At 39.8% G+C, this 27,249-nt stretch overlaps 1 protein-coding gene and 1 long non-coding RNA gene across 9 annotated transcripts in view; one reads left to right on the top strand and one right to left on the bottom strand.

Moving 5' to 3' along the window:
- Positions 1-6,816, bottom strand: part of LOC123000159 (uncharacterized) — a 112,817-nt gene extending 106,001 nt beyond the window's left edge. The window contains exons 1-2 of one of the 2 annotated variants that reach the window (XR_006407935.2): positions 6,700-6,816; positions 5,430-5,551 (exon numbers count right to left, since the gene is read on the bottom strand). This is a non-coding gene — a long non-coding RNA (uncharacterized LOC123000159). The remainder of the gene's footprint in view (positions 1-5,429; positions 5,552-6,699) is intronic. The other variant, XR_008961367.1, reaches the window with a different exon arrangement.
- The window catches only part of TMEM260 (transmembrane protein 260), a 78,925-nt gene continuing 57,853 nt past the window's right edge, over positions 6,178-27,249 (top strand). For 6 of the 7 annotated variants that reach the window (XM_026480316.4, XM_057318431.1, XM_057318432.1 and 3 more), the window contains exons 1-3: positions 6,178-6,437; positions 11,542-11,573; positions 12,297-12,448. In XM_026480316.4, the coding sequence (XP_026336101.1) occupies positions 6,278-6,437; positions 11,542-11,573; positions 12,297-12,448 (344 nt within the window). In that variant the 5' untranslated portion in view covers positions 6,178-6,277. The remainder of the gene's footprint in view (positions 6,438-11,541; positions 11,574-12,296; positions 12,449-27,249) is intronic. The other variant, XM_026480314.4, reaches the window with a different exon arrangement.

The following is a 27,249-nucleotide window of genomic DNA, read 5'->3' on the forward strand; positions in this document are numbered from 1 at the left end:
ATTACACCAAACTAAAAAGATGCAGGGACAATCATGAGTTATCACATGCCAACTCAGGGAAATATTCTGCTTAGCATTCGTTACAAAACTGTCTGCTCGATAACTGCTCCACAGTCTCCCTTCCTTCCCGTGTTTTCATGGTGAGACGCATCACGTATAGATAGGAGAGTGCATAAAACATTGATGGATAGTTTAAGGAATAATTATAAAGAAAATACCCAAGTAGCCACCGCCCAGGTCAAGAACAGAAGCACAGACAGCACAGTAAAGCCCACAGGTATCCCTCCCCATCATAGTCCCCCGACCCCCGAGGTAACTACCATTAGCCCAACATCAGTGATGATTTTTAAATTTTCTTTATAGTTTAAAACTTTATGGATAGATCTCCAAGCAATTTAGCCTAGTTTCACTATCTTTTAACTTTAAACAACTAGACTCATTCTATCTGTACTATTTTATCACTGTTTCTTTCGCTTGGTGTTTTTCATGAGAGGTATCCATACTTTTCCGTGGTGGTTGTAAGTTTGCTCATTCTCTTTGTGGTGTAGCATGTTATTGTAGAAATATACCAGGATTTATTTCTCTGTTCCACTGTTGAGGGGTGCTTGGGATTGTTCGTATTTGGGGGCTCTTATGAACAATAATGCTTCGTACATTTTTTGTAACTGTGTCTGGCTTCTCTAGGTACAAACACAGTGTGGAATTGCTAGGATCCAGGCTCTGCATATCTTTGTCTTTCCTAGAAAAACATGTGCTTTCCAAAATGGTTGTACCGATTTACACTCCTGCTAGCATTTCCATTGTTCTACATACTTGCTGACATTAAATATAGTTGGACATTTATTTTTGTTAACCTGGTAGGTGTGTGGTATCCCGCAGGGGTTTCATTTTGCACTTCTCTGATGACTAATGAGGTTGAACACATTTTCATACTTTCACTGACAGTTCTAGGTCAAATTATATAAATATCTTATAGATTTTTGATACATGTAGCTAAACTGCCCTCTAAAACATGATACCAAATTACTTCATCACCAACACTCCATAGATATTGAATATCTTTAACAAGTGGAAAGATCGAAAATGACTTTGTTTTGGTATTTATTTCGAATTCTTTTGGCTACTAGTACATTTGAGAGTTTAAGATTATTTTCTAAGGCACTGTATAGGGACGTTGGAGTCTTCTTGCATCGTCCTACTGTAGATGGTTTATTGGCTGGTATTCCAGGTATCTAATTTCTAATCTAAAGTCCCACATCTAAAATTTTACAGGTATTAGTAAGATTAAGACACACTTGACTTTATTTTAAGTGGGGTTTACTGGTAATAATGACTTCTAAATGACAATTTTTAAGGCAGATTTCAGTGCATTAATTTCTGTGAAGCTGCTGTGAATGTTCAGAAAGAATAAAACTAAGGGGAGTGACTCCTGCTTCCGGAAAGATGGAGTAGACACCTTTCCCTATTCCTCCTGCTCTGACAACTAAACATTATATGTAAGACAATGACAAGAAGAGTAAAGGTGGAGAGAAGAAGGCAGACCAGATAGGAGCCTCAGAAGTTTAACAACAACTTGATAGTGAGTTCCCTGGGTTTTCTTTTTGCCTCATGGGTCCTAGACTGGATGCTAGAGAAGCTGACAACCCAGAGACACCAATGGGCATAGACCAAAAAGCCCCAACAAAAGCATGCTTTCTCTGGTCAAAGGATGGGGAAAGCATCAGGACAGACACATTAAGAAAGTAACATCTCTACTACAGCCAAAAACCGAAGAAAAAACTGTGCCCCCAGCCCCTACCCATTCTAGCAAAGGCTGAGTAACGACCTAAACTTCCATGCTCTCCGGGTGCCCCCAAATACCCACCAGGGTGATGTTGGAGAAGGCAGAGGAAGGAGCCAGAACTTTCATTCTGGCTGGGTAGTAATGGGGCCCCTCTTCTCCACGATATCAGTGGAGTTCATGCAAGGGGTCTAGACTTCCACCCTTACCCAGCAGTAGTGAGCTGCCCCTCTTTCTCTCTTTAATAGGGTGATATCAGACGGAGCCTAAAGGGGAGTCAGGATTTTCACCAGCAGCCCAAAAAAGGAGGCCACTTCCCTGCCCTGCCTCCTCCTCACTGTGGTGTCATCAGAAGCCACAGCGGAATAGTAATAAGATGTTCCTAGCCCCTCCCCCTGCCCGGCCCAGCTAGGCAGGTATCAGTGGAGGCGTAGTGAGAAGCTGGAATGCCCATGTCTGCCCTGCTATATTGAGGATCCGTTCCCTTAGGTATCCATAGAAGCTAGGTACTGGCCATAAATGCCAGGAAGACTTTGCTTTCCCTGGGGACCTAAGAGGCCACACAAATGATCTTATTTCCCTTTTGTTTTGCTTTCAAGACTCCCAGAGCCAAATTTGGTATACCATATGCCCATACATTCATATATTTACTTCCCTTCAATCTGATATTCTATTTCTAATTCACGTGTTCCCTGACTGTGAATTTGTGTTATGTATACTGTGATGGTCTTTGGATGAGTCACCTTGCCTTGGCTACATTCTTCAGTTTTTCAATCAAACACCAATCTCAGTATTTCGTGAAGATATTTTGTAGCTGTGATGAAAGTCTGTGATCAATTGACTTTAAGACAGGAAGATTATCCTAAATAATCTGGGTAGACATGATTCAATCATTTGAAAGGCCTTCAGAGCAGAGATGAGGACTCCCTGATGAAGAAGAAATTCCACCTGTGGACAGCAGCTTCACCCCATGCCCAAGACTTCCAGCCTGCCCTTCCTGATGGTCTGCTCTAGGGATTTCATACTTGCCTAGCCAGCCTCCACAAACACGAGAGACAATTCCTTGCAATAAATTTTGTGGCACCCATCTATCTCCCACTATTTTGTTTCTCTGGCTGAATCCTAAGTACTACAAATATTTTTCTAATTTATAGTATGTATTACAGTAGCTGTCTCTAGCCCATTGTGGAATGAACCAGAACATGTATAATATGTACATGTTCCTTATATATGTCGCTAGTGTCCCCAAGGGTCAAGTTCAACTGTCATGCATTCCCTGAATTTCCCTCCTGAACTCTAGTATTTTCTGTCTTCATCCTTCCTCTTGTTTCTTCCTTGGTTCCATCCCCTCTGGCCTCCTGTACAGCTTTACTTCATTATGTCTGTCTCCCAATACTCTCTTGGATTACAAAAAAAGCCATTTGACACTTCAATCCCTATGACTTCCCATACTACTTCTCTCTTTCCCTTCACCGCCACACTTCTTACAAATGTATTCTATTTTCTCTTCTTCCATGTCCTCATTTCCTACCCACTACTGCCTGGTTTCCATACCTACTACTCTCCTGAAACTCACCCCTTGAACTTTCAAGGATCATATGCTTCCAACTCACCAAATCTAACTACAGCAGCACCTGCTAGTTGCATTCCGATATCCATTCTCCCCTTCTTCCTTGGTAATAGAATTCTGAAAAGCCATCTAGCTGCAAAGATGCATTTCTCAACCGCCTTTGCCTCTAGGAGTTCCCTGTTACTCAACTGCGACCGATGAGATGTAGCATAATTGTGTAATGGCATTTCCATAACCCTCTTTTAAAGGATGGGACATTCCCATCGCTTCCCATCCTTTCTCTTTCTTCCTCAAATACAGATGAAATGTCTGGAGCATTAGCATCTGTCATGAGTCAAGAGATGACCTTGAGGACATAAGTTGAGTAAGATGGGGCAGAGAAATATAAGGAGCACAGTGTTTTCCTTAATGACATGAAAGAGTTGCCAAATCAACATTGGACTGACTGCTTTCAGACCTCTACATAAGAAAATAAATGTCTGCATGGTTAAGACGGTGCTGCAGAGTCTCTGTTACCAGCAGCTAAATGCAATCCCTAACAGATACACCAGTGGTCTCTTATCGTGCATGGATCCATCCCTTATGCCAAAGTATGTTAAGTACTATTTTGTGCCAGTCACCATTTTAGGCATGGTATATGGTGAAAATAAGACAGGCAAATTCTGCCAGGTTTGAAATGTTGTTTAGATATATAAATAGGGAAATCACATTGCAGTTATTTTCTCTTAAAAGCAGTCGCTTAAAGGAAAGGATGGTAGTGTGTAGTTTTGGGATTTATTAGACTATAGTTGTTACTTAAAATTTCAATACAATGATTTTGGGAAAGGAGGCAGAAAGAGAAAAAATGAGTCTACAAGCAAGCCCTGGCGTGCTCTAGTATTTGGAGGTCTGACAAAAGCGAAGCCAGGGCAGCGAGGCCAGTGGTGGAAGGAGAGCCAGAGCAGTGTCCTTTCCAGGAAGCCTGGAGGAGACAGTGCTCCAGGTGGGAGCGAGGCATCAGCTTACTTCCTGAGAGGCAGAGTCGGGCACAGACAGAAAACTGGCCCTGCTTCATCCTCAAAGGGGATTAACTGTGAGGCTAACGAAGCTTAAGTCTCACGGCCTGTCACGAAGCACAGGCTCCTTTCAATGCCTGTACCTAATTTTGTATCTACAGTTTTGAATTCTTTTGCTTAGACGATTCTCCAAATTGTATAAACTCAAGCCCCACAAAACCTTGATCTGGTCCTCTTCACTGTCCTTCCCTGCTCTGTGACAACCTGACGACATATCCTTCACTGACATCATTTCTTCCTTGGCTTCTTGGGGCACATTCCCCTCCACCACTGTTCTCTCCTCCTCTTCTGCCATTCCCGAAATGAAGATAGGGGCTAATACTTGACCTTGTTCTCGATACACTAAGCCTCGGTGAACTTACTCATCCTTCTCATCCCTACATGAGAACTCCCAAATTCCTACTTCCAACACTGATCTCTACTACCCATACACCGGCGAAGAATTATGCCTTTTTGAAATAATTTGCCATGATAAAACCGTAACTTTTTTATAAAGCTCAGGAGCAAAAGATGAAATGGACATGCTTGGCTCAGTCAGCAAGAATCACTGGCATGCTCTTTTGGAGAAGAAATAGAAAGCAGCCTGTGTTAGCACGATGGAAGTCAGTTTTTTATAAACCTAATCTGCAAAGTGACATCCATCACTCATGCCTTGCGCTCCTGATAGCTCTGGGCCCCACACCAGGGAAAGGATTACATAAAGGAATGAATACCCGCAGTCCGGGATCATTGGGAGCCCTTTTAAAAGCTTCCTACCACACGGCCCCTGCCCTTCAGGAACCCCCAGTATGGCTGAGAAAGTATTATGTAAGTACCTGAGAAAGACTAAGGTATTGCCGGCGCCAATCTAGGTAGGTGTACTTTACCCTACAGCTGAGACGCTGAGTTCCTGTCAGATTGCTTGTGACACGTTTTAGATTATCTCCGGTGTACTTTGAGATGCATTCCACAGAGGATGCCCTCCTCCCCTCCCACTTCAGAAGAATTACTGTAATAATGTAAAATGTAAATTTAAAAATCTTACTAAGAGCCGTGCTATGTGGTTGTCCAGTAGTCCCGGTTCTTTCCCTCGTTGCAGCTAACGGCGTACAGCGTACGTGTCTCCGTTTCATTTGTCCTGTTGTGTCAAAGCTCCACCGTCATACCCTGTTCATTAAAGCGGAGACAACTTTAGCAGGATATGAATTATTGGTATTAACACAGAAACTCAAGTTTCTCAACTCATCGGTTGAGTTTTCCTCGGGGTATAAGGAAGAAAATAGACTAACAAGAGCATTTTAATCTCTCTGAAAACAACTCAGCGATTTAATAATTCGCACACGGGCTTGTAATTAATCGTGGTAAACATGCGATTGATGCGATGTATTGGCCTGCTTCGCGCACACCGTACGCACGCTTTCCCGGGTTCTTGCACGGTGCAGGCTCGGGCTCGCGATCGCGGCCCTCGCGTGTAGTTCCACCCCACACCAGCGGGGGCAGAGGCAGCCCTCGCGCACCCCGGTTTGCGACCCCGCTCTGTTTCTGTCAGACCCGACCAAGTCAGTGTGTGGGGGGGAGGCCGTACACACGGCAGTCCCGGGCCCAGGCTGGCTTTCTTAAAAGAAGGCTCTTGCTCGTGGTGGGCGACTGTAAAGCACATTATCACCCCGTGGATCCCACCGCGCGGCGCGCTACTACCGAACCCTCTGCCGGCTGGTGCCAGGCGGGCCGCGTCCTCTCCCCGCGCCCGGCGGAGGAAGGTGCGGTCCGGGGAGGGGCGGAGGTCCGACCCGGAAGCCGCCGCGCGGGCTGCGCTCGCCTCTCGCCGGGAAGCTCCCTGCCACCCGAGTCTCGGGGCTCGCCGCGGCCTCCTTCCCCGGGCCCCGTGGGCCCATGGGTCTCCATGGCGACGGCAGGGGCCCGGCCGGGGGGCGGGCAGCCCGGGTGGGGCCGCGGCGCTCCGGGGGCCTCCGCGGCGGCGTGGCAGTGTTCGCCGCCGTGGCCGCCGTGTTCACCCTCACGCTGCCCCCCTCGGTGCCGGGGGGAGACTCGGGTAAAGTATCTCAGGGCCGCCCTCCGCCCCTGTCCGTGGTCGGTCAGCTCGCGCCCCCCGTCCGCCCGTGCTCCGCGCAGGGTTTTGCGTGCCAGGACCAACTTCTGTTCCCGTTCCTGTAGCTCGTGTCTGTAGTTCTCCGGCTTTGGAGAAGGGGCTTGTTTGCCTGGTGGGACTTCGCGGCCTGTGCACCTGGCCAAATCATTTTTCGGGACCCGAGTTTTCGCTTTCCGTTCCTTTTTAGCCCACAAATGTTACTTACTGAGTCCTTATTGTGTTCCAGACAAGAGGAGGCACAGTGGTGGTGACCAGGTCTGGTGGGCAGCGTTCTAGGGCGGGTAGGGACAGTACACGCACTCCTGACTAAACAGCGCCGACCGCCGGGGGGGGGGGGGGGGAATGCGGGATAGGTGGGGGCGGGGGCGGCTGGTGCCTCCTGCAGAATGGCCCGCCGGCAGAGGCCTCCGAGCAGGATACTTGAGTTGAAACCTGAATGTTGACAAGGAACCGGCCACGCAGAATATTTGAGGGAGAACACTTAAAAGAGTGGTAGCCAGTGGTGGCTTAAAGCAAGCTGCTTCTATTAAAAAGAAAAGTACGGACCACTGAAGTCACATGAGCAATTATTACATGTTTGTTATAGGATTGTCACATATTTGGGATGAGGAGCAAGAGCCGGGTTCCGTTTTTGGTTTTGTCTTGCTGCCAGATTAAGTGACCATCCGATAATGGCAGTAGTGCTGTAACTTCTCGTAGTGAACCTATAGATTGAAAAAATGGAGTGTACTAGTTACCTCTTGCTTCATAACAAGATGACCCCAAAGTTCGTGGCTTAAAACAACAGATGTTTATTATCTCACCTTTCCTGTGCATCAGGAATCTCGGTGCAGGTTAGCTGGGTGCTTTTACTAGGACAGAGTTGTTGTCATGGGGTGGGCGGGAGCTGCAGTCTTCTCAGGGCTCATCTTGGGAGAGGATTCGCTTCTCACCTCAATCAAGGTCTTTACCACGTGGGTCTCTCGGGAAGCTGACTCTTGTGAAAAGAAAGAGATGGCACCTTCGTCTGACACGTCTGTCATTTCCTAAACCTAGTCGTGGAAGTGATTGATAGACCACTGCCCTGTTTTATTCTTGGCAGTAAGCCTGTAAATCCAGCCCACGCTCACGGGGAAGAGGATTATATAGTGAGAACACCAGGAGTTGGGGATCACTGGGGGCCATCTTCCGGGCTACCTTCCACATTGAGGATCCTTGATGTTCCTTTTACAAATCATTACCTTTATTCTTTCTTTCAAGTCCTATTGAACAAATAGGAGCAGTGTTTCATTAGTATAGTCGGGAATGGAGTTACCGTGTTTCCAAGGCTTACATTACATAATAGAAATAACTATAGTTGTGAGAGTTTTGACAATGGAGAGCATTACTTAAAGATTGAGTAGTTCTGTACCTTTAAAAAAAAAGAAAGAAAACATTGACAGTTGCTTACTATGGTTCTTTGAGCCTGAAGTTTTGGGTTGGATGAATAAAAATAACACTTATTGAGCACTTACTATATGCTGGGCACTGTTCCAAGTGCTTTACATGGATTATTGTTTTAATCCAGTTACTGTCCCTATGAGGTAGGTACTTTCAGTGTCTTCCTTTTATAGCTGACAAAACTAAGGCTAAGCTGTGTCCAAAATCACACAGCTAGAACGCGGGGGCAGTTGAGGAAAGAACTCAAATAGATTGACTTTAGAACATACTTTCTTAACCTCTGCTCTAAGTTCCTTGTTAAATCTGTCATCACATATATAGTGTTATTTAAAGTCTATTTAAAATCTATGATTGGTATCTTTGTTAATACTGTTATTTTTTTCCCAGTAGAATAAAGTTATCTATTTACATCGAGTTACCAGACTTTTTAGGTGTTCTGATTTGTTTGGTTTGATACTAAGTAGAGGTTGCTTCTAATAATTTTGGTGTTCATTGTTGGAAATGATAAATAAACTTTTCCAAGTATTGCCAGTAAAATCTGTATAATATCTTTGATAATCTTGTTTATATGTTGAAAATACTGTCCTCCTTGAATGTTGTGTTTATGAAGTCTATTTTTTATCAATAAACAGAACACATCTCAAAAGCAATATAAAGTATGTATTTTTCTTTTTGAGAAGTCTTAAATTATACTCCATGCATCTGTCACATTGTGTAGCCTTGCCAAAATTATTTTTTGCACTATTTGATACATAGTTGATTTACTGGCGGGAATACTCATGATCCCTTGGAGGAGAGTGTGGGAATCTCGTCTTCTATTTGTTATTCTTGGGGAAAATGAAGTAGCTTGTTTATGTGTTTATATATTTTAAGATTACTGTCTTTAACAGACTTGCTAGATGAGAATATAGTTGGGTAATTAATATAAAAAGTGTAATACAGAGGGAGCTGGTTTTTGTAAAGTTTAAGCATCCACTAACAATTCTGAGCTTGCCATCCGTTTGCATCTCAGACAGAAAAGCTGTAATTCTCAAACTTGAACGTACCTCTGAATTGCCTCGGAAACTTGAGCCCCAGGGCCAGAGGGTCTTAATATAGGTAGGTTTGGTCAAGGAATCTTCATTTTTAAAAAGCATCCAGGTAATTCTGGTGCAGGTTGTAGTGGAACTTAACTTTGAGGAAGCCCCAAGGTAAAGGATTGGGAGTAACCGAGCATCCAGGAGGTTCTTTTTCCCCCCCAGTCATATTCTCTTTTCTCTTTATCATATTCAATTTTAAGAGTAATGTTTCCCTTTAGCTTTTTTCAAGGATGTATTTATAGACTTTGAATAGTAGCCATCTTTCCTATTTAGATTTTAGTTTAACATTTGATAAGAGTAGGTGATGGAAGTTGGTCACATTCCCGATTTTTATACCTACAGAACTTCAATAAAGAGTAACGGCATTATGTTTTTTAATGGTAAAAAGAAGTTAGCGAAAGTGGGCTATTTTTTCTTCATGTTAAATGCAATTCTAAATACATTTTACATGGAGGAGAATAAACGGTGACTTTGAACATTTGAACTTAACTGTGTTTCATCATACCTACAGAAATACCAAAAAGCTGATTAAAAACGGTTTGGGACTGAAGACAAGCTAATCCATTCTGGAGTAAACCTATAAAATGTCCTTGACAGTAGTTCCAAAGGGAAGTTAGTTTAAATATATTTTTTTAAAGATTTTATTTATTTATTTGACAGAGAGAGACAGCCAGCTAGAGAGGGAACACAAGCAGGGGGAGTGGGAGAGGAAGAAGCAACCTCCCAGCAGAGGAGCCTGATGCGGGGCTCAATCCCAGAACACCGAGATCACACCCTGAGCCGAAGGCAGATGCTTAACGACCGAGCCACCCAGGCGCCCCTAGTTTAAATATTTTTAGACCATAAACTATTTCTTTAGAAAGTCTGTAAGATACAAAAAGTGCCTTTGGTTTCCGAAGTGCTCTTGAATATCTCCAGAAAACTTAAAAGGTATGCTTAAGTAACTGACTTAGGTAAACAATATCTGTCTTTGGATGCCCTTATGGGCCTTCCGTGCCACAAGCAGTCATTCATCCTAAGATAGGGGTGTCTGAGTAGCAAGGATGACAATATGATTTGTCTTATTGTCAACGTCTGTGTGCAGGACTTGAATTAGTTTCTTTGTGCGACTAGAGGAGGGAGAGGTGGTAGTGTCTTGACAGACCCCTGAAATGGATAGGATATTTCAAACGTAGTAGAAAAGACAGAAATGAAAACAACTAACCATAGTATAAGGCAATCTAAATAAGTGCTAAATAGGTTAGAGCCGGTTCTATGGAGGAGGAAGAACTGATTAATTCCGATGGAGGAGGATGGGGAGGGGTATGTATAAGAAAAGGTGTCACTGAGAAGGTGGCAATTGAACTAGGTCTTGAAGGATTTAGGAGAGAATACTGGGTGAGAAAATGAGTGATAAGAAGTGCAAAAGAACCATTCCAGAAGAACAGTGGGTAATCAGATTTGACTGAAGTGAGCATAGGTTTCATTGATATGCCTTATAAAGGGACCTTGAAGCTGTTAGAGGGCTAGCCTGTCGTGCTGAGGAATCTGAACTTCATTTAGTAAGCAGAGAGCAGTCATTGAGAAATTTTGGATTAGTGATACAATCCAATCTGTTTTGGGGAGGTGGGGTGGCAAGAGGTGATTTCAGTATGAAAATGAAGTAGAAGACTGGTCAAAGCTCTTGCTGTCATCCAGGCCAGAGGGTAAAGATCTATATCGTGGCTGGGACAGTAGAAATTAAAGGAGCATTGATACCCATCAAGGGATAGAAAATGGACATTAATACAGTTCCTAATAGATACTAATAACTTTCATAACCCATCAACATTGATTTCTTACATTGTCCTGTATTACAGCATACAGGAATGTATACAGGAATGAGTCAGAAATAGACCCTGTGCTCTGGATACTTAAAATATTAAATAGAATTGAATTACTGCATCGTAATTTTAGAAATAATCACTGATGGTGAGGAATTACAAAGGACTATGTAAATAATATAATGATTTAGTGGTTTGCAAGAATGTATTATGGTAGTCAGAGCTTACCCAAATAACCTGGAGCTAATAAGAGCTTGGCAATTAGTTAAAGATATCCAGCATAATTAATGTAGAGAAGATATTCAAATGCCAGTTTAGGGCAGAATGATACATATTATGAGTGTCCCAGCCTCAGAGTTCTGCACATTTTACATTATCATAAAGTTGCATCTTTGTAGACATTTTTATGCTAAATTCTCGAGGGACATTACAGCATATTACACTACCATTCCAGAAGAGTTTTTATATATTTGCAACTTTTAGGAAGGAAAAGAAGCACTTTTTAAAAAACCAGAATTCACCTATGTTTCTGCTGACCAGTTATTAAAAACTATCAAAGATCATTTGTGTAAGACCTAAGGGAGAAAATATCCTTAGACCTATTTCATGCTGTTAAATCTCTACAGATTTACAGTTTTATCCAGTCAAATTAATGCAAAACCCCAGTGCAAGCATTTGGATTTTGAAAACTTTGGAGGAGTGTCATTTTCTAATAGTAATTATTGGTTTTACATTATTTTTTCACAGGGGAACTGATCACAGCCGCACATGAGCTTGGAGTAAGTATTAGTTTTATTGTTTAATCAATGCTCTCATTAACAGTTTTAGGAATTAAGAAAGTTTAATTAAGCATGGAGTAAAGTAGATTAATTTATTTTCAAACCCCAGTTTTTAGTAACTTATAAGTACAGTATGTGACAATTTACTTTAAGTTTTAAATCCAATTAAACTAAATTATAAAGCAAAGCCTTTACTATATATACAGTAGCTGGCTTATTATCACCCCAAATTTTGTATAAGCTATGGAGAATAAAATAAATCGGGTTAACAGTTTTAATAAGTTTATTATTTAATAAACTTTATTATGGTGCATGATCCCTTTAGGCAAGACCTTAGGACTGTCAGCATGGTGGTAATCCGATAGCAGTGTGGTCTTTCAACTTTCTAACCAATACGAAATTTCAGAACCAGCTTTTTTTCAATAGCCTTTTAAATGACCCTAATGTACTGTGAACCCAGAGAACAAACTGCTTAAGAACTGACAATGAAATATGTCACCCTTTCTCTAGGTGACACACCATGTGATAGACACTGCCAAATCTGCTAAAGAAAATATTTATTTGTATTGGCACAAAAGGATTACAATAGAAAACCACTATTCAAACATGTAGTCATCGTCTCTTAATCTTTATACTTGCCCGAGCAAAGGGCTACTTTGCAATTAAAGCCAGTGTGATTCTTTTCGGAGGTGAAAACCTTCTAACCCGCTGATTTTCCCATAGGTTGCCCATCCTCCTGGCTATCCTTTGTTCACGCTGGTGGCTAAACTGGCAATTATACTCTTTCCTTTTGGTTCAGTTGCCTACCGCGTCAATCTTCTGTGTGGCTTCTTTGGAGCAGTAGCTGCATCGTTACTTTTTTTCACCGTTTTCAGGTAAAGTAGTTGATGAGTTAAAATTAATTTTGGCTAATTGGAGATGGCACATTCTGATGGCCTAAGTACATACATTGAATAAAAAACAAAAAACAAAACTCTTCGTTGCTTGAACGGTTTTCCTAATCATTCCTGTGATTTCACTTTCTTAATTTCCAATAATTTCATATGCGCTTGACCCCTCAGATGATTACACAGTTGGTTGTGCTGTCTACAGTGGAGTCAAGGTGTCACCAGTTCGTGATCACAGTTCTCAGGTTAGGCAGAACTAATAAGGTTTGTCATGAAAATGCAGATGGGCCAGTTTAATTCAACAATGTGAAGTCCATCTTTTGGTAAATGGTAAATATCATTCAGTTACTCACAGTGTTGCTGACGGGCAGCTGCCTATGAGGTCCAGAGCTAATACCTAATTATATTGTATTCCAAATATGCACATGTTGTATACTCTTTGAAATGAGGCAGTTAACTAAGGAGATGGGTTTGGGATATGGTTTTGGTAAGGTTTCACTTTCTTCCCTTATAGCTGTAGGGAAGGTAGGCAAATTAGACCCCACTTACTTCATTAATGGAAGGTTTTCTTAGTTTGGAAGTCTACCCCGCATTTAAAGAATGGGTCATTACTTTAGGATGTTGGTAAACTTACTTGTCTTTGCTGCTCCTTGTCTCCTTCATTCTTAGCCAGTCTAACCTATGCCTAAGGAGATTATAGTAAAAAATCCAAGTTATACTTCCTGCAAAGGGAGAACCAAATTAAAACACTTCTTTCAAAAACTACTGCAGTTTTTGTTATAAAAATGAATTTTTATATGTATATCTAGTATGATTTGAGTAGACAATTTCAAATGCCTTTTTTGGAGACTAATGTTTATATTTGCGTTAGTCATAAAATTGCCCTTTGACTAAATTCTTTCTAAATCTGCTTTTTAATTATTTATAGAAAGGTAAAAGTTAATTATAACTCTAAAGCTTACTTGTAAATTTATTTGTGGAAAACTTTCAGATTCAAATGTTGTAACTGTTAATTATTTACTACATTTGTATCTGTATTATTTAATTCATTTGTATTTCAGTCTTACAGGTCTTCAGTGATAGCCAATCTTTCAGTATGAAATGTTGAAAATAACATCTCTGCTTGGATTGATTAGTATTATGAATACCTTCTTCTAAATGATTAGAATAATCTTCTTTAGAATTGTTTCTCCTGAGTCTTTTATAATTAAGAATCTGTCATTATTTGTATTGAGAGAAAAACTGATCTTTAACATTTTTGAATTTCTAGGTTGAAATGTAGAACTACTTGTCTTGTATATATGAATTGATAATTTTCACAAGACATTTAAGACAAAGGCATTTAAAGAAAATTAATACTTGTATTTATTTTGGTAGTTCATCTGTAATTTATTTTATTTTATTTTTTATTTTTTATCTGTATTTTAGAAGATCGTTTCCATAACATATATTTAAATGCTATGTGGCTATAAAAAGCTCTTATGCAAATAAAGTGATTTGTTCTCTAAAACTTTTCCATGCTTCTCAATATATTAATCGATGATATCACTCCACATGAAAACCACTGTAAAAATCGTACATAAAAATCTTTATCTTTACAGAATCCAAATAGCTTTGGACAATAATTTTCCTTTGAGTTGTCTACATTTTAAAATGGCTTTTATTATCATGCTTGATTATAATGCGTTTTAGATTAGCACACTTAACCTGTGACCCTTTTTTTTTTAATACAATGTTAATGGTAAATTTGTGTATTTGCTACATAGGCTTTAAATCAAAAACTCTTAATATGACTAAACTGGATATTTGAGTGGTTTTAAGAATGTTTTAGTAATATTGTACTTGGGAAGTACATGATATATACAAATATATCATGCTTTCTTTCAGAAAAGGGATCTAACAATATTATCTCTTACATACATTTTAATATGAAAATACTTCATTATTTTGAATACAAATAATTGACAAGGTACACGTCCTTTGGGAACAACCTAGTTCAAGTGGCAAATCTGTTTTGTCAAACAATAGACACCCTTCAGGAAAGAGCAAGCCATCTCTATGGTAATAGGACTAACAGTAGCCTATTGATTGAGGGGAAGAAGACATTATACAATGTCAGCTGGCTTGTTACAATTTCATTTGTTGTATGACCCGAACTTAACCTTTAAAACCTTTCTTCTGTGAATATAAACCCAACAGCAGGACACAGTTCTTGTGCAGCCATTACAGTGACAGCTTTTTTCCAGTCCAGCCCATAGTAAATGTATTCCTTTACAGGTCGACTCCTTTATCAGAATTTGTTTAGGAGACATTTTACTACTTTATTCATTGACAGGCCAAATCATCATTCCATTTTGTTGTGGAATATTGAAGGGTTTTGATCCAGGAAACAGTTTTATTCTTTCTTTCCCCCATCACTTAAGAGAACATTACTGTACACGTAGGATTAGTGCTGACTGGTGTGCAGTAAATTAATTCTTTTAACAGGTTTAGGTTTTTTTCAGGTAATTGTTCACATGGCATTCACTATATTTAGCTCTTGGGGTGGACATAAAGACCTTCTGTACCTTTTAAACAAAGATTGTATTTTAAAAGCAAATTTCTGTTTAAATGTGTTGATGTAAAAAGCTCCCATTTTTTCAGTAAACATGACTTAGATTGAAAGAACAATTTATTCGTTGTTTCCAATTACTATGTAATTTTTGCTTTCCTTGCATCTCTCTCTTGCTTTTAAGAGCCGTAAGATGTCATTAACACTGCATTTTTTGTCAGTCTTTCCTAATGGTTGACAAGAACTCATGTATATTCGCTTTGCCCTAATGTAGAAAGCATCAGAGTAAAACAGCACATTAAAAGCTGTATGTGTCCCTATACTTTCTTGAATTAAAAATAGGAAGATTGTGGCAGTTGTTTCTGTATGTATTTATTTATGTATTGTCCCCTTCCGGGGTATTTTTCAGCATTCACTATGTGAAGGGAGTTTAATCTAATACATTTCATTTATATGAAATAGTATTTATGTTATTAACATGTACATTTGTGTTTTAAGACCATGTAACACAGGATTTATAGAAACTGGGATTTTCTCTTTCAAGGCCGTTGAAGTAAATTATTTTTAAATTTGATGGTACAATATCTAAAGTGTCACCCGTGAAATTAGCAAAGCCTATTAATACAAAATTTAAAAAGTTATAGGTCATGTAAATCACTAATATGAATGTGATTTAGCATTGCTTAGTACTTGAATTTCAAACTTATTTTCTAAGCAACCTCAAACTAGGTCCTGTATACTTAATAAGGAAGGGGCACTGAAATCACTGTCATGAAACTTCAACATGCTTACATTTCTTATGCTCTGGTATCACTAAAAGAGAATGGAGTAGGTCGATAGCATTGTATAAAAATTCCTTACCTCAGGGGAGATTTAAATTGCTTATGATCTCAGATGAGGGTATATCTTGTATCATTTATTTTGGTAGGTCCAGGGCAGGAAATCTATTCTCAATAGGCTTGAGAGTCAGGATATCCTTTCCAAACTATTATGGGCCAAATGGAAGTATGGAAGAATTCATTCAACAATGTTGTTGAGGACTCTTGTGAATTGAAAGTAAAACTATTTTAGTTCTTATGATCAAAATTCAGTGTTTATTTGAAGAAATTAAGACAAAGTCACTAACCATTGAATAAACAGTTTTTCATATTTTTTTCCTAGAAGGTACTGTTTTAGGAACTTTGCATTAAAAAGCTTTCTAACACTGTTAACATTGTACAGTAAGAAATCAGATCTCTTAATGTCAACCACGTTACCTAGCATGTATGAATATTAATGATCGTTAAAGGTATATTGAAACTGTACCTGCTTACTACAGAGAACCGACAACCAATTGCAGTGATATTTAAATATCTTCTGGCAGAGCGTTTTGTGCCAGTATTTTATTTATGGGCTATTTTATTTTGTATAAGTTACATAATTCTAAACATTACGCTGCTGCTAAAAATTAATTTGATTAAACTTTTGGAAGAGGAATACTTGATTCTGAGCACTGTGTCTGCGATTCTTATAGCTCCAGCTAAGATTCCATTCAATAAAGAATAGAAAATTAAAATGCCATACCTTAGAGAATGTAGAATCTCCTGCTTAAGGGACATTTGGATTTTCCAGCTCAAAGAGTATTTTAGATTATTGCCATAGAGAATAATGTGAAGCTCTTCCTAATTTCAGAGGTAACTATGCATAAGTAACAAATAGTCACCAAGTTTTTGTAGTTGAAGAAGAATGGAAAGTACTGGAGCATTAATTTCCATTCAGGAGAATATCTGTCTTGATCCCTGGTTAATTGATCATATATTTCTCTCATACTTGTATTAAAATTGCATTGACTCAGACTGGTTAAGCATATTAAGAGCTTGGTTCATTTGCATTTTCTTCTAAGTAGAGGGACATATTAGGCTCAAATAGCAGCACTTCATTTTGAAGGGGAAAAAAGCAGGGCAAAAACTCTTTTTTAAGACTGTAGAGTCTTTTCTGACAGCTAGTCAGAGTTAGAATTCGTTCAAGGAAATGTTAATAACGCACTGCCTGGCCTAATCCCTTTGATATCACCAGGTATCCTCCTGTTCATGGGTTAATTGCTTTAAAAGCGAAGGCAATATTCTGAGCGGTGGGCCGCTTCACCTTTTCACAGCTGTTACCATTGAGTGACAACTAAATCCCATGTGTAAGATGAGGAAGAGCTCAATCTCCAATTGGGAGAAAATTTATGTAAACCACAATCCCTTCAGAATGTGCGGAAGTCATAGACTTTCTTGATTTACTCTGCTTTTCCCAGAAAGCTCTATTGTTCACTTTCCTAAGTCCCATCAACCCTTTGTAGCAGAATATCACAGCGGCAGCAGATAGCTTGAAATATATAAATGCTATCATAGCTCTGATTAATAGCAGTGCTTATGAGTCAAGTCTGATAACAGTGCAGCTCTCCACTCAATTTCAGATACTGCTAATGGAATCTGTCTTCTCCAATTGTAATATGAGAAGGCCTAATTTGCCATGGAGCTTGGAGCTGTCACCAGTAGGGGATTGTGGGGTCAGATGGGAGCTGCCAGGTTTTTGCCCTGCAGCTTGTATCTCTCACTTTGAATAGAGCAGCCCCCTGCCTGCCAGTTAGCTGATAGGCCGCTGTGGGGTTTATGCCACTATATACAATAGGAAAGGGCTACATAGGCTGACTTTATAATTGTGAAGCTAGCTCATATTTCCACAGCTACTGTGCTGCATAATTTCTAATAAGTGGTTTTAACAAATGTCAGATTATGGAAAGTTTCCTCAATTACAAAAACTTATAAAACATTCAAATTGCTAAATCTGTTTCCTGCCGAGATTTTGCTACTGGAACTAGTCATCAGTCATTACGGCTATAATAATAAATGCATATATTTCTTAAAATTACAAATAAAATTCTAGATCGTAACTCACATAGATTTGCTACTTTTCAAAGCCATGAAAACAGAAAGTGGTCTTAAGGAATTGAAGTATTAAGACGTGCTTCATAACTTCGCATGATAAGACTACTTAATATTAAATCTCTGTTGTTTATTGAGTTGGTTAGTGTTGCTGAGGAAAACAGTTTCATACCCACATTCTGCTGATCTTAGTTATTTGGATCTTTTAAGTTTACCTCCCATATGTTTAGTATCTTAATGTTTTAAAAAGTATGCAGCATCTTCTAAGTTTTGAGTGAAAAGGGACTTAGCGTGATGACAAGCCATGGCCAGGGCCTTTGAGAACAATATGCTGGAATATACACTTGAACCATTCAGGTTTGCTGCTGAATACAAAATAACACCATCAAGCTTGAGTAACGAGGTAATTTGAGGTCTTCTGTGTTTTTAAACATTTTGAACAAAATATGAAAGTTTGTAATTTGGGAGTCTTATTTTAAACCAGGCTATGCTTTCAGAAGATCTGCCTCCCGTTGTGCAAGCCATTTGGCATACCATGAGAACTTCGTAAAAAGTCAAGTGTATGATGGTGATTCCTGGGAAGCCCGGTGTGTTTTCTTTTAGATAATTAGGTAGAAGTTGATGAAGTGTAGTAAAAGGAATTGTTCTAAATCTTGAGTAACTTCATTATTTATTGGTTACTGCATAAATCTGAATTTTAATGGGAATTGTGTGATTATATCTTATTTTCGGAAGCTATTCATAATCTTACTCCCTCCACGTCAGTTGTATTTTTTTTTTTTTGAAGACTACAGTTTTTCTCCCAGTGTTATTTAGTGGTTTAAAATCAGGAATAATACCTCGTACTTTACCTTTTAGTGTACTGATAGTTGGTATTTATGTAGCTGAAAATTCAGGCTAGAACCAGTTTTCCTTTTGACTGAATCTTGGGAAATAGAACAAACCTTGAGAGGATTTTATCCGGAGTGAAAGTAAATTTTTATAAAACGTGGGAAAAGGGATTATGCGCAAGTTTATTAAAGGTAGAAGTTTTACGTTTTTTTAGGTGCAGTGGTGGCGGCTTCCACAATGTAACTTTAATATACCATGCCCTAAATGATTGACTTATGTTAATTAGGTCCAAGCTTTAAAATGAACAGGAAGGTTTAGGTTCTACTGTTTTTTAAAGGGCCACTGGCTATAGTTTGCCCACAGAGTATCTGGAACATATTAGATGCTCAGTGTGTATTCGCTGCCCCTGGGTCGAGTGAACCGTCATGGGAAGAGGGGCTCGGCAGTAGCTGCTTCCCAGTTTGATTTCCAGGTACATAGAGGACATAAATATATGGGTGTTGATTGTGTGATTGAGCTAAAAGGTAACATTTATGTATTTTCATGAACAAGACCCAGAAAGATAAGAACTCGGGCGGATGGGGGTGGTAGATTTGCTGTTGATTGTGTCCCGCTTTACCTTACTTCTTCCCTGTAATCCATCACATTTTTTTAGTCATCAATATGAGTTGACGCTAATAGTAATTTATTTAACAGTCAGTCTCAGAGGCTGCATTGTGGCCTGCCTACTCGATCCTACTGCCTTCAAGCAGGAGTTTCAGTGTAGAGGGAGGGTGGTGTACCCTCCATGTTGGGTCCTTTGCATGCAAGTAACACTGAAGACAAATACATTCATGAATTTTATGAGGCACGTCAAATGTGTGTTCTGAAAGAATTTCAGGTTTCTGTTATTTGCCTTTTGATTGAGGGTTAGACAAACATGTGACTACACATGAAAATCAAATACCACGTAGTGGAAAGAAAAATATACCTTATCATCAATAGCAAACCTGTGTCAGTGGTGTGAATTGTAACCTCCTGATTTATCCATTGTGTCAACAGATGAGGAGTATTCCATCAGTGAGAAAACTCCTGCACAATCACTACCTTTCCTAGGAATCTTATCTAGCTTTCATGGATTTTGTGGACCAAAAACAAGGCAGTTATGTAGTAACCATAGAATTTCTGAGATTCACACTCATTAGGGTGATCTTAATCCTTACCCCATATTTCTTAGCTCGGTGGAGAGTTTTTGTTATTTGCATTATCTGGGTGAGGTTTTAAATACTTGATTACCCTTCCCATACTGTCTATCATACTCTAGGTGTATCTTTCTTCATTGACTAACCGCTGTGCTTTACTAGAACGTGAACTCCGTGATGTTAGTGTTACCCCAAGCCCAAAGCAATTAGGAAAATTTATTTACTGTAAATACACTGGAAAATATGTTTTACGTGTCACATGAAAACATGTTTATTTACATAAAATATACTTCAGTAACGTTTAGATTATTTGATATTACGAATCATCTGTGTCGTTGCTTTAGTCCATTAGCATGAGCCCTTACATTCAGCATACCTCTCTCGCAGTGTAAAAACTTGATTTTGACTGTTAGTACTCACATATAACTATCTTTTACAACTTAGTGGTTGTGTTATTAAAATGACTGCAGTAATGGTGTTGTAAGTATGCGATCATTTCATGTAGCCCTCATAAGATACTGTCTTCTATAATTCAGGTTAGATTCTGAACATACGTACTTCAGCTGAAGAAATGTCTTTTTTGATCTCCTTCTATGAGGCTTTATGAGAATCAAATTGAGAATGGAAAACATTTTTTCTCATACTGTATCTAATTCCTCGGAAGTCCTCCTTAAATTAAAATGGAAAATAGTTGAGACTATTTTGCAGTTTATTCTTGAGTTCTGGTGAAAAGATCTCTTATTTTATTCACAACTCCATTTGAATTTCTCTTCTCTTTTTTGTTGAATTAGTTTCATCAGTGTCAGTAGAAAAATATGTATCTTTTAATTTAGTGAGCTCATTTTAAGATGCCACTTTAGCACATTAAGTGTAGATAATTAAATTCCCTAACTCCTTAGTTGCTTTGTAAAAAGTAATAAGCATGTTTATTCAAAAGAATAAAATGAAAATGAAAAGTAGGACTCTTTGATTGCCAGGTGGAAACAGTGGTGTTTCTGATTATGTCATTTTCATTTGGAAAAAAAAATCATCAGACCGAGTCTACGGGTAGACGACAGTTGTTTTGGAGCTACTTATATTTATAGTCCATCTGTACCTCTGACTTTATGGATGATCCCAAACAGCTCATTTTGTGGGCTCAGAACAACAATTTCATTTAAAACTCATACTTAAGGAATAATGTCAGATTGGACATTTTGTCCATATGTTTTTATTTTTTTATTTTTATTTTTTTAAAGATTTTATTTATTTATTTGACAGAGATAGAGACAGCCGGCGAGAGAGGGAACACAAGCAGGAGGAGTGGGAGAGGAAGAAGCAGGCTCATAGCAGAGGAGCCTGATGTGGGGCTCGATCCCATAACGCTGGGATCACGCCCTGAGCCGAAGGCAGACGCTTAACCGCTGTGCCACCCAGGCGCCCCTGTCCATATGTTTTTAAATGAAAGATTATTTAGCCAGAAATTTGGACTACCAATCACTTAACAGTATTGCATTCAGTAAGACATATGAATAGTGTTTCCTTCTACTTAGTAATTTAACTGCCTCCCCTCACACGCCCCCCCGAAATTATAAATACGTATTACAGCCTTTTCAGGAAAAAAAATTTTGTGGAGTATGTGTTCTGGTTAGAATTATTTCCCAAAAGAGATTACAACTAACTTGTCTAAGCATTTGCTCTGGGACACCCTTCATTGAGAGGGATCATATTTGGCCAGTCTCATAAGATAGCAAAGACCCCAACAATCAGAATAGACAGTGGATTCATTGGAGGCCCTAGGTATTCTGTGGATTCATACAAAAATACTTTTAAAAAAAAGATTTTATTTGTTTATTTGAGAGAGAGAGAGAGAGCATGAGCTGAGGGAGAGGCAGAAGCAGACTCCCCACTGAGCGGGGAGCCTGATGTGGGGCTCGATCCCAGGACCCTGGGATTCTGACCTGAGCCGAAGTCAGATGCTTAACCAACTGAGCCACCTAGGTGCCCCCCAAAAGACTTTTTTAAAGATACAGATAAACAAATTATAAAAGGGTTTGTTCAGTCATCTTGTTTGCCTAACAAGTTTAAAAATTAGATTTGCCCTCAGACATATTCATGTGATTTTTACAGCATCACTTGGGTAAATCTTCTGCACATTTAATGTCTTCTATCTCAAACTTGCAGTGACTTATTGATATGGGTGGTTTATTGATATTTGGCTCAGTAAGACTTAAGATGAAAAGTTTGAAGTATTTTGTTTGAAATTTCAGAAAAATGTGAGAAAATGTAAGGGACTTTATTTACACGTCAGTATGTGAAAAAATATGAGTAACTGTAGACCTATATGTTCTCATTTCCTTTGAAATATTTATTATTTTGACAAGGAATAAAGTAATATAAAAATTATTTTAAATTTATGATTTCTATATGCTTGCCAAAAGAATATTTATTTTATTTATTCATTTTTTAATAATATTTTTTATTATATTATGTTAGTCACCATACAGTACATCCCTGGTTTTTGATGTAAAGTTCGATGATTCATTAGTTGCGTATAACACCCAGTGCACCATGCAATACGCCTCCTTACTACCCATCACCAGTCTATCCCATTCCCCCACCCCTCTCCCCTCTGAAGCCCTCAGTTTGTTTCTCAGAGTCCATAGTCTCTCATGCTTCATTGAAGCCAAAAGAATATTTAAACACTTGAATTAAAGCATGGGATGGAGGAGTGCCTGGGTGGCAAAGTCGGTAAAGCTTCCAGCTCTTGGTTCAGCTCAGATCATGACCTCTGTGGTAAGATCGAGCCCTGCTCTCGGGCTTCATACTCAGCCAGGAGTCTGCTTGAGACTCTCTCTCTCCCCCTGCCCCCTCCCCCGCACGCTCTCTTTTCTCCCTCTCAAATCTTTAAAAAAAAAAAAAAGTATGGGGTGGAAAAATGATTATTCCTTAGTTTCTGTAAGATATATCCATATGGACATCACTTTATTTAAAAAAAATCAGTTAACAAAAATTAATGTAATAAAAATATAACAATTGAAATGAATCCTTTAATTTCTCCTTCAATTCATTTGTTACTAAGATACGACTTTTATAAATAGTAAAGCACAGCAACAGGAAAGAACATGGTTCTTAAACAAAATTTATCTCAATACCGAGCCATCGTTTCTTTCAATTTTTTTTGCAATTAAAAAAATAAAGAATAAATTCTAAATAATGGCATACGTAACTCTATAGTAAAGCATTATTTGGAAAACTTGGACTTAGGTCGAGGTAATTAGAAACTTTTGTAATTTGAAGAGCATTAAAAACTAAAGATACAGTATGTCTGAAATATATACGTGGAAAAACATTTAGTTTTCAAAAAACAAAAGGCTTTTGTAGGGACACACACACATATATATGTGAAGAGAGATGGACTTATTTTTAAAATGCACGAATATGCTGAAATGGCTATACAGTGGTATCGATAATCCAAAAATAATTCTCTTGGCTTTGTAATTCATAGAGGATTTTAAGTTCCCTAAATCTGATTTCCTTTCCAAGTTTAGATTAGGTTACAGTTAAAAATTTCTATTCCTCAGATTTACAAAGTTTTAGAAATATAGAAAAACCCGTTATTCAGTATCCATTTAATACATTTAATAGACTCTAGAAAAGGGGCAAACACCCTGGTCTTAGTGAAAATACTTTAGTGAAAAACTTCTTATGGGGTGCCCAAGTGGCTCAGTTGGTTAAGCAGCCGAGTGGCTCAGTGGGTTAAGCCAGCTATCTTCAGCTCAGATCGTGATCCCAGAGTCCTGGGATTGAGCCTCACATAGGGCTCCCTGCTCAGTGGGGAGTCTGCTTCTCCCTCTCCCACTCCCCCTGTCATGTGCATGAGTGCTCTCCCTCTCGCTCTCGCGCTCTCTCTCATAAATAAATAAAATCTTTAAAAAAAAAAACGGCGTGGTCAGGTATGTCTATGCTGAGTTGGAAGCAGTCAGTGGGAGTCACCAACATAAAGGCAAAACAGCATTCCTTAACTGCAAAAAAACGCAGAGATGAAGGAGAAACAGCTGTAAGTACAGGAACTTACAGCTCATTTAGTGTTGCTGGAACACAAACTATGAGATGGGTCAAAAAATGAAGCTGTGGATAGGCTGCGACCAGATCATAAAAGGCCTTGTCTGTTGTAATGAGGAGCTTGCAATATGCTTTTTTTTTTTTTAAGATTTTATTTATTTGAGAGAGAGAGTGTGTGTGTAAGGGGGAGGGAGAGGGAGAGAGAATGTGAAGCAGACTCCACATTAAGCACAGGGCTCGATCTCACAACCTCAAGATTGTGACCTGAGCTGAAACAAAGAGTCAGAGGCTTAACTGACTGAGCCACACAGGCGACCCTGTAATATGTTTTATAATAGGAGTCATTATAGGGTTGGAGGCAGAAACGTACAAGATCGAATATGTTTTAGATCCTTCACTCTGGTGGCAATAGTGGGCTTAGGGCTGGAGGCTGACCACAGACAAATCTGTTGAATTGGTGTGAGCCTAACAGCTGAGGTAGGGCAATGGCCATATGGATGGAGAGGAGGATGAGTTTTTAAAATGTTTGTGAAGTGAAATTGGCCAGATGTGATATGTTCGACGGGGAGAGGGGCCAGGAGCTTTGACGATGACTCTTAGGTTTCGTAACTTGGGTGACTAAACTCGGTAGATAATGACAATCACTAAGACAGAATATGGGAACAGGAATCATTTCGGAAAGAGGGTGGGAAATTAATTTTGCACGTGTTGATATTAAGGTTCAGTGGGACACACAGAGTTGGAGTGGCTTTGTGGTGAGGTCTAGCAGTCAGTTGGAGATCTGTCCGTTTGAGACTAAGGGGGAGGTAGTGCTAGAGAGAGATTCGGTTACCTCAGCTGTGGTTGGCAACTGACATCAAGATAGCGGATAAGACCACCAAGGTGGAGTATGGAAGAGTGAGAAGAACTATGCGAGAATGAAATCTTGGCAGCACCAGCTTTAAAGGAGATGATGGAGGAACAGGAGCCGTTCAGAGAAGACACGGAAGGAAGATCCAGAACCACTGAAGGAACCCCTGAGGGATGTGGAGCCCGGCTCAGCTCGGTAGAGTGCGCCTGGGGCTGGGATCAATCCAGCAGAGAGGTCCTGAGAGCCTGCGGTATTTGGCAGGTAGATGCCAGTTGGGTGCTATTTCAATAGAATGCCAGGGTGAGAACGGAGCATAGAGTCTACAGGTGTGGACGGCAGGAAGCTAATACTGAGCCGCGCTATGATCCTAAACTGTCTTGGTGAAGTCGTCCTTGACTTCAGCTGCTCTTTAGTCATTTATCTCTGTCTCGTTAGGGTGAAATGAAGCAAGCTCAGATAATGTAATGTGCCTTGCACAATATAATGAGACTGCCTACCTACAGAGTCAGAGAATGAATTGAAGACCTCCAGAATCTTCAGAAAGTCCTCATGGCTTAGGGCGCCTGGGTGGCTCAGTCAGTTAAGCAGCTGACTTTGGCTCAGGTTGTGATCTCAGGGTCTTGGGATTGAGCCCCACATCAGGCTCCTCATTCAGCGGGGAGTCTGCTTCTCCCTCTCCTTCTGCCCCTCCCCCCCCCGCTCGTGCTTTCTTTGTCTCTCTCTCAAAATAAAATAAAATGAAAGTCCTCATACCTACCACCGCTGACATCCCTTGCTTGTCAGCACATCACAGACTCGGTGTGCAGTGTGCTGATGTGGGCCCTCCCCTCTCCTTGTTAGCTTGCATATGGTGTCGTGGCCCTGGGCCGCACACCTGTCTTCCTACAGAACGCTCACCCTGCAGACTTAGTAGTGTATGCTGTACTGCTTGTCTTTTGGGACAAACACTTAGCTTTAATGAAAATCTTATGATTTTGAAAACGGCTTTATTAAACTCTTTTCCATCATAGACTGCCCTCAACAAGAGTCCAGTCTTGTTTAACTGGCCTGTTCCATCCTTTAATGATTCCACGTCCCTTTACCAACCCACTTTCTACTGCCTGGCATGACTTCAGCTTTCAGTTCACTTATTACCTTGATGCCTGTGCGCTTATCTTCCATTTGACTGAGACCTAGAACCCTTTGCTCATCCTTTTTATTACCTTCCTCAACCCCTTCTGCTTTGCTTCCTTCCCTGTCCAATCTAGGCCCCATGGCTTCTTACAAACTCCCTTCCCTCTTGTCCTTCTGTCCTGCCTGCATAGTAAAGCCGCTAACCCTGACTCTCCAGCTTTCCCAGGCCAGCTCCGGCTGCTTCAGACCTTGCACAGCCATGCTGACAGATCCTGCCGCTCCGTATCCACGGGCTCTGCAGCCTCAGCTCAGCAGTTACTGCTACCTACATATCCTTGTATGCGTCCCTCCTCTACTCGTGGAGTTTTCCCACAACAGATGTTTTGCCTTTTCTCTGTTTTTTAGTCCACTAGTTGGTACATGTTACATGGTCAGTAAATGTTAATTGATGCTGAATCTTAGCATAAGCAAACCTAAAGGCAGTATGTTAAAATACGTGTGTTTCAATGGGCATTCACAGTTTGGTAAAGGCTGCTGAAATCAATGAAATTCATACAAGCTTAGCTTATGTACAGCACTACAAAACCCCCGAATCGAACAGTAAAATGATGAGGCCCCCAAAATGTTTTCTATTCTACATATTCTGTATATGGATGCACACATAGCTTTCCGTTCTTCGACATACTGCCCTCTCTTCTGTTTTTCACAAAGCTATGACCTCTTCAGCATGTATTTTCAGAATTTGCTCACACAATTTGCCTTGAAACCTTAATAGGAATAACAAAGAGGGAAGGCAGTGTGTTTCAGTCGGGGCTCTTGGGTGCAAGCAGTGGACTCTGGCTGTGTTTAGCAGGAAAGGAATGTATGAAAAGGAAGTTGAGAAGAACTCTACAATACAGAGGACAACCTAATTTTTAAATGGGCAATGGATCGGAATAAACTTCTCCAAGGAAGACCTACAAATAGCCAATAAACACTTGAAAAGATGCTCGGTATCATTGGCCACAAACAATATGTGTGTATTGTTTTGTTTTTAACCATTTAAGAGTAAGCTGCATAGATGCTATCCTTTTAGCCTAAATGCTTCAAGGTATGTTTCTTAAAAACAAGCACATTGTCTTACACATCCACAGTGCAGTTCTGAAAGCCAGGAAGTTGTCACTGATACAACATTGTTATCTATGAAGGTGATTCAGATTGTGCCAGTTGTTCCAATAATATCCTATTTAGCAGAAGAAAATTCAAGAGCATGCCTTTTATTCTATTGTCATTTCCCGTTAGCCTCTTTCATATGGATGCACGGTCTTTTG

The sequence above is a fragment of the Ursus arctos genome, unplaced genomic scaffold (genome assembly GCF_023065955.2).
Source record: "Ursus arctos isolate Adak ecotype North America unplaced genomic scaffold, UrsArc2.0 scaffold_25, whole genome shotgun sequence".
Taxonomy (NCBI): domain Eukaryota; kingdom Metazoa; phylum Chordata; class Mammalia; order Carnivora; family Ursidae; genus Ursus; species Ursus arctos.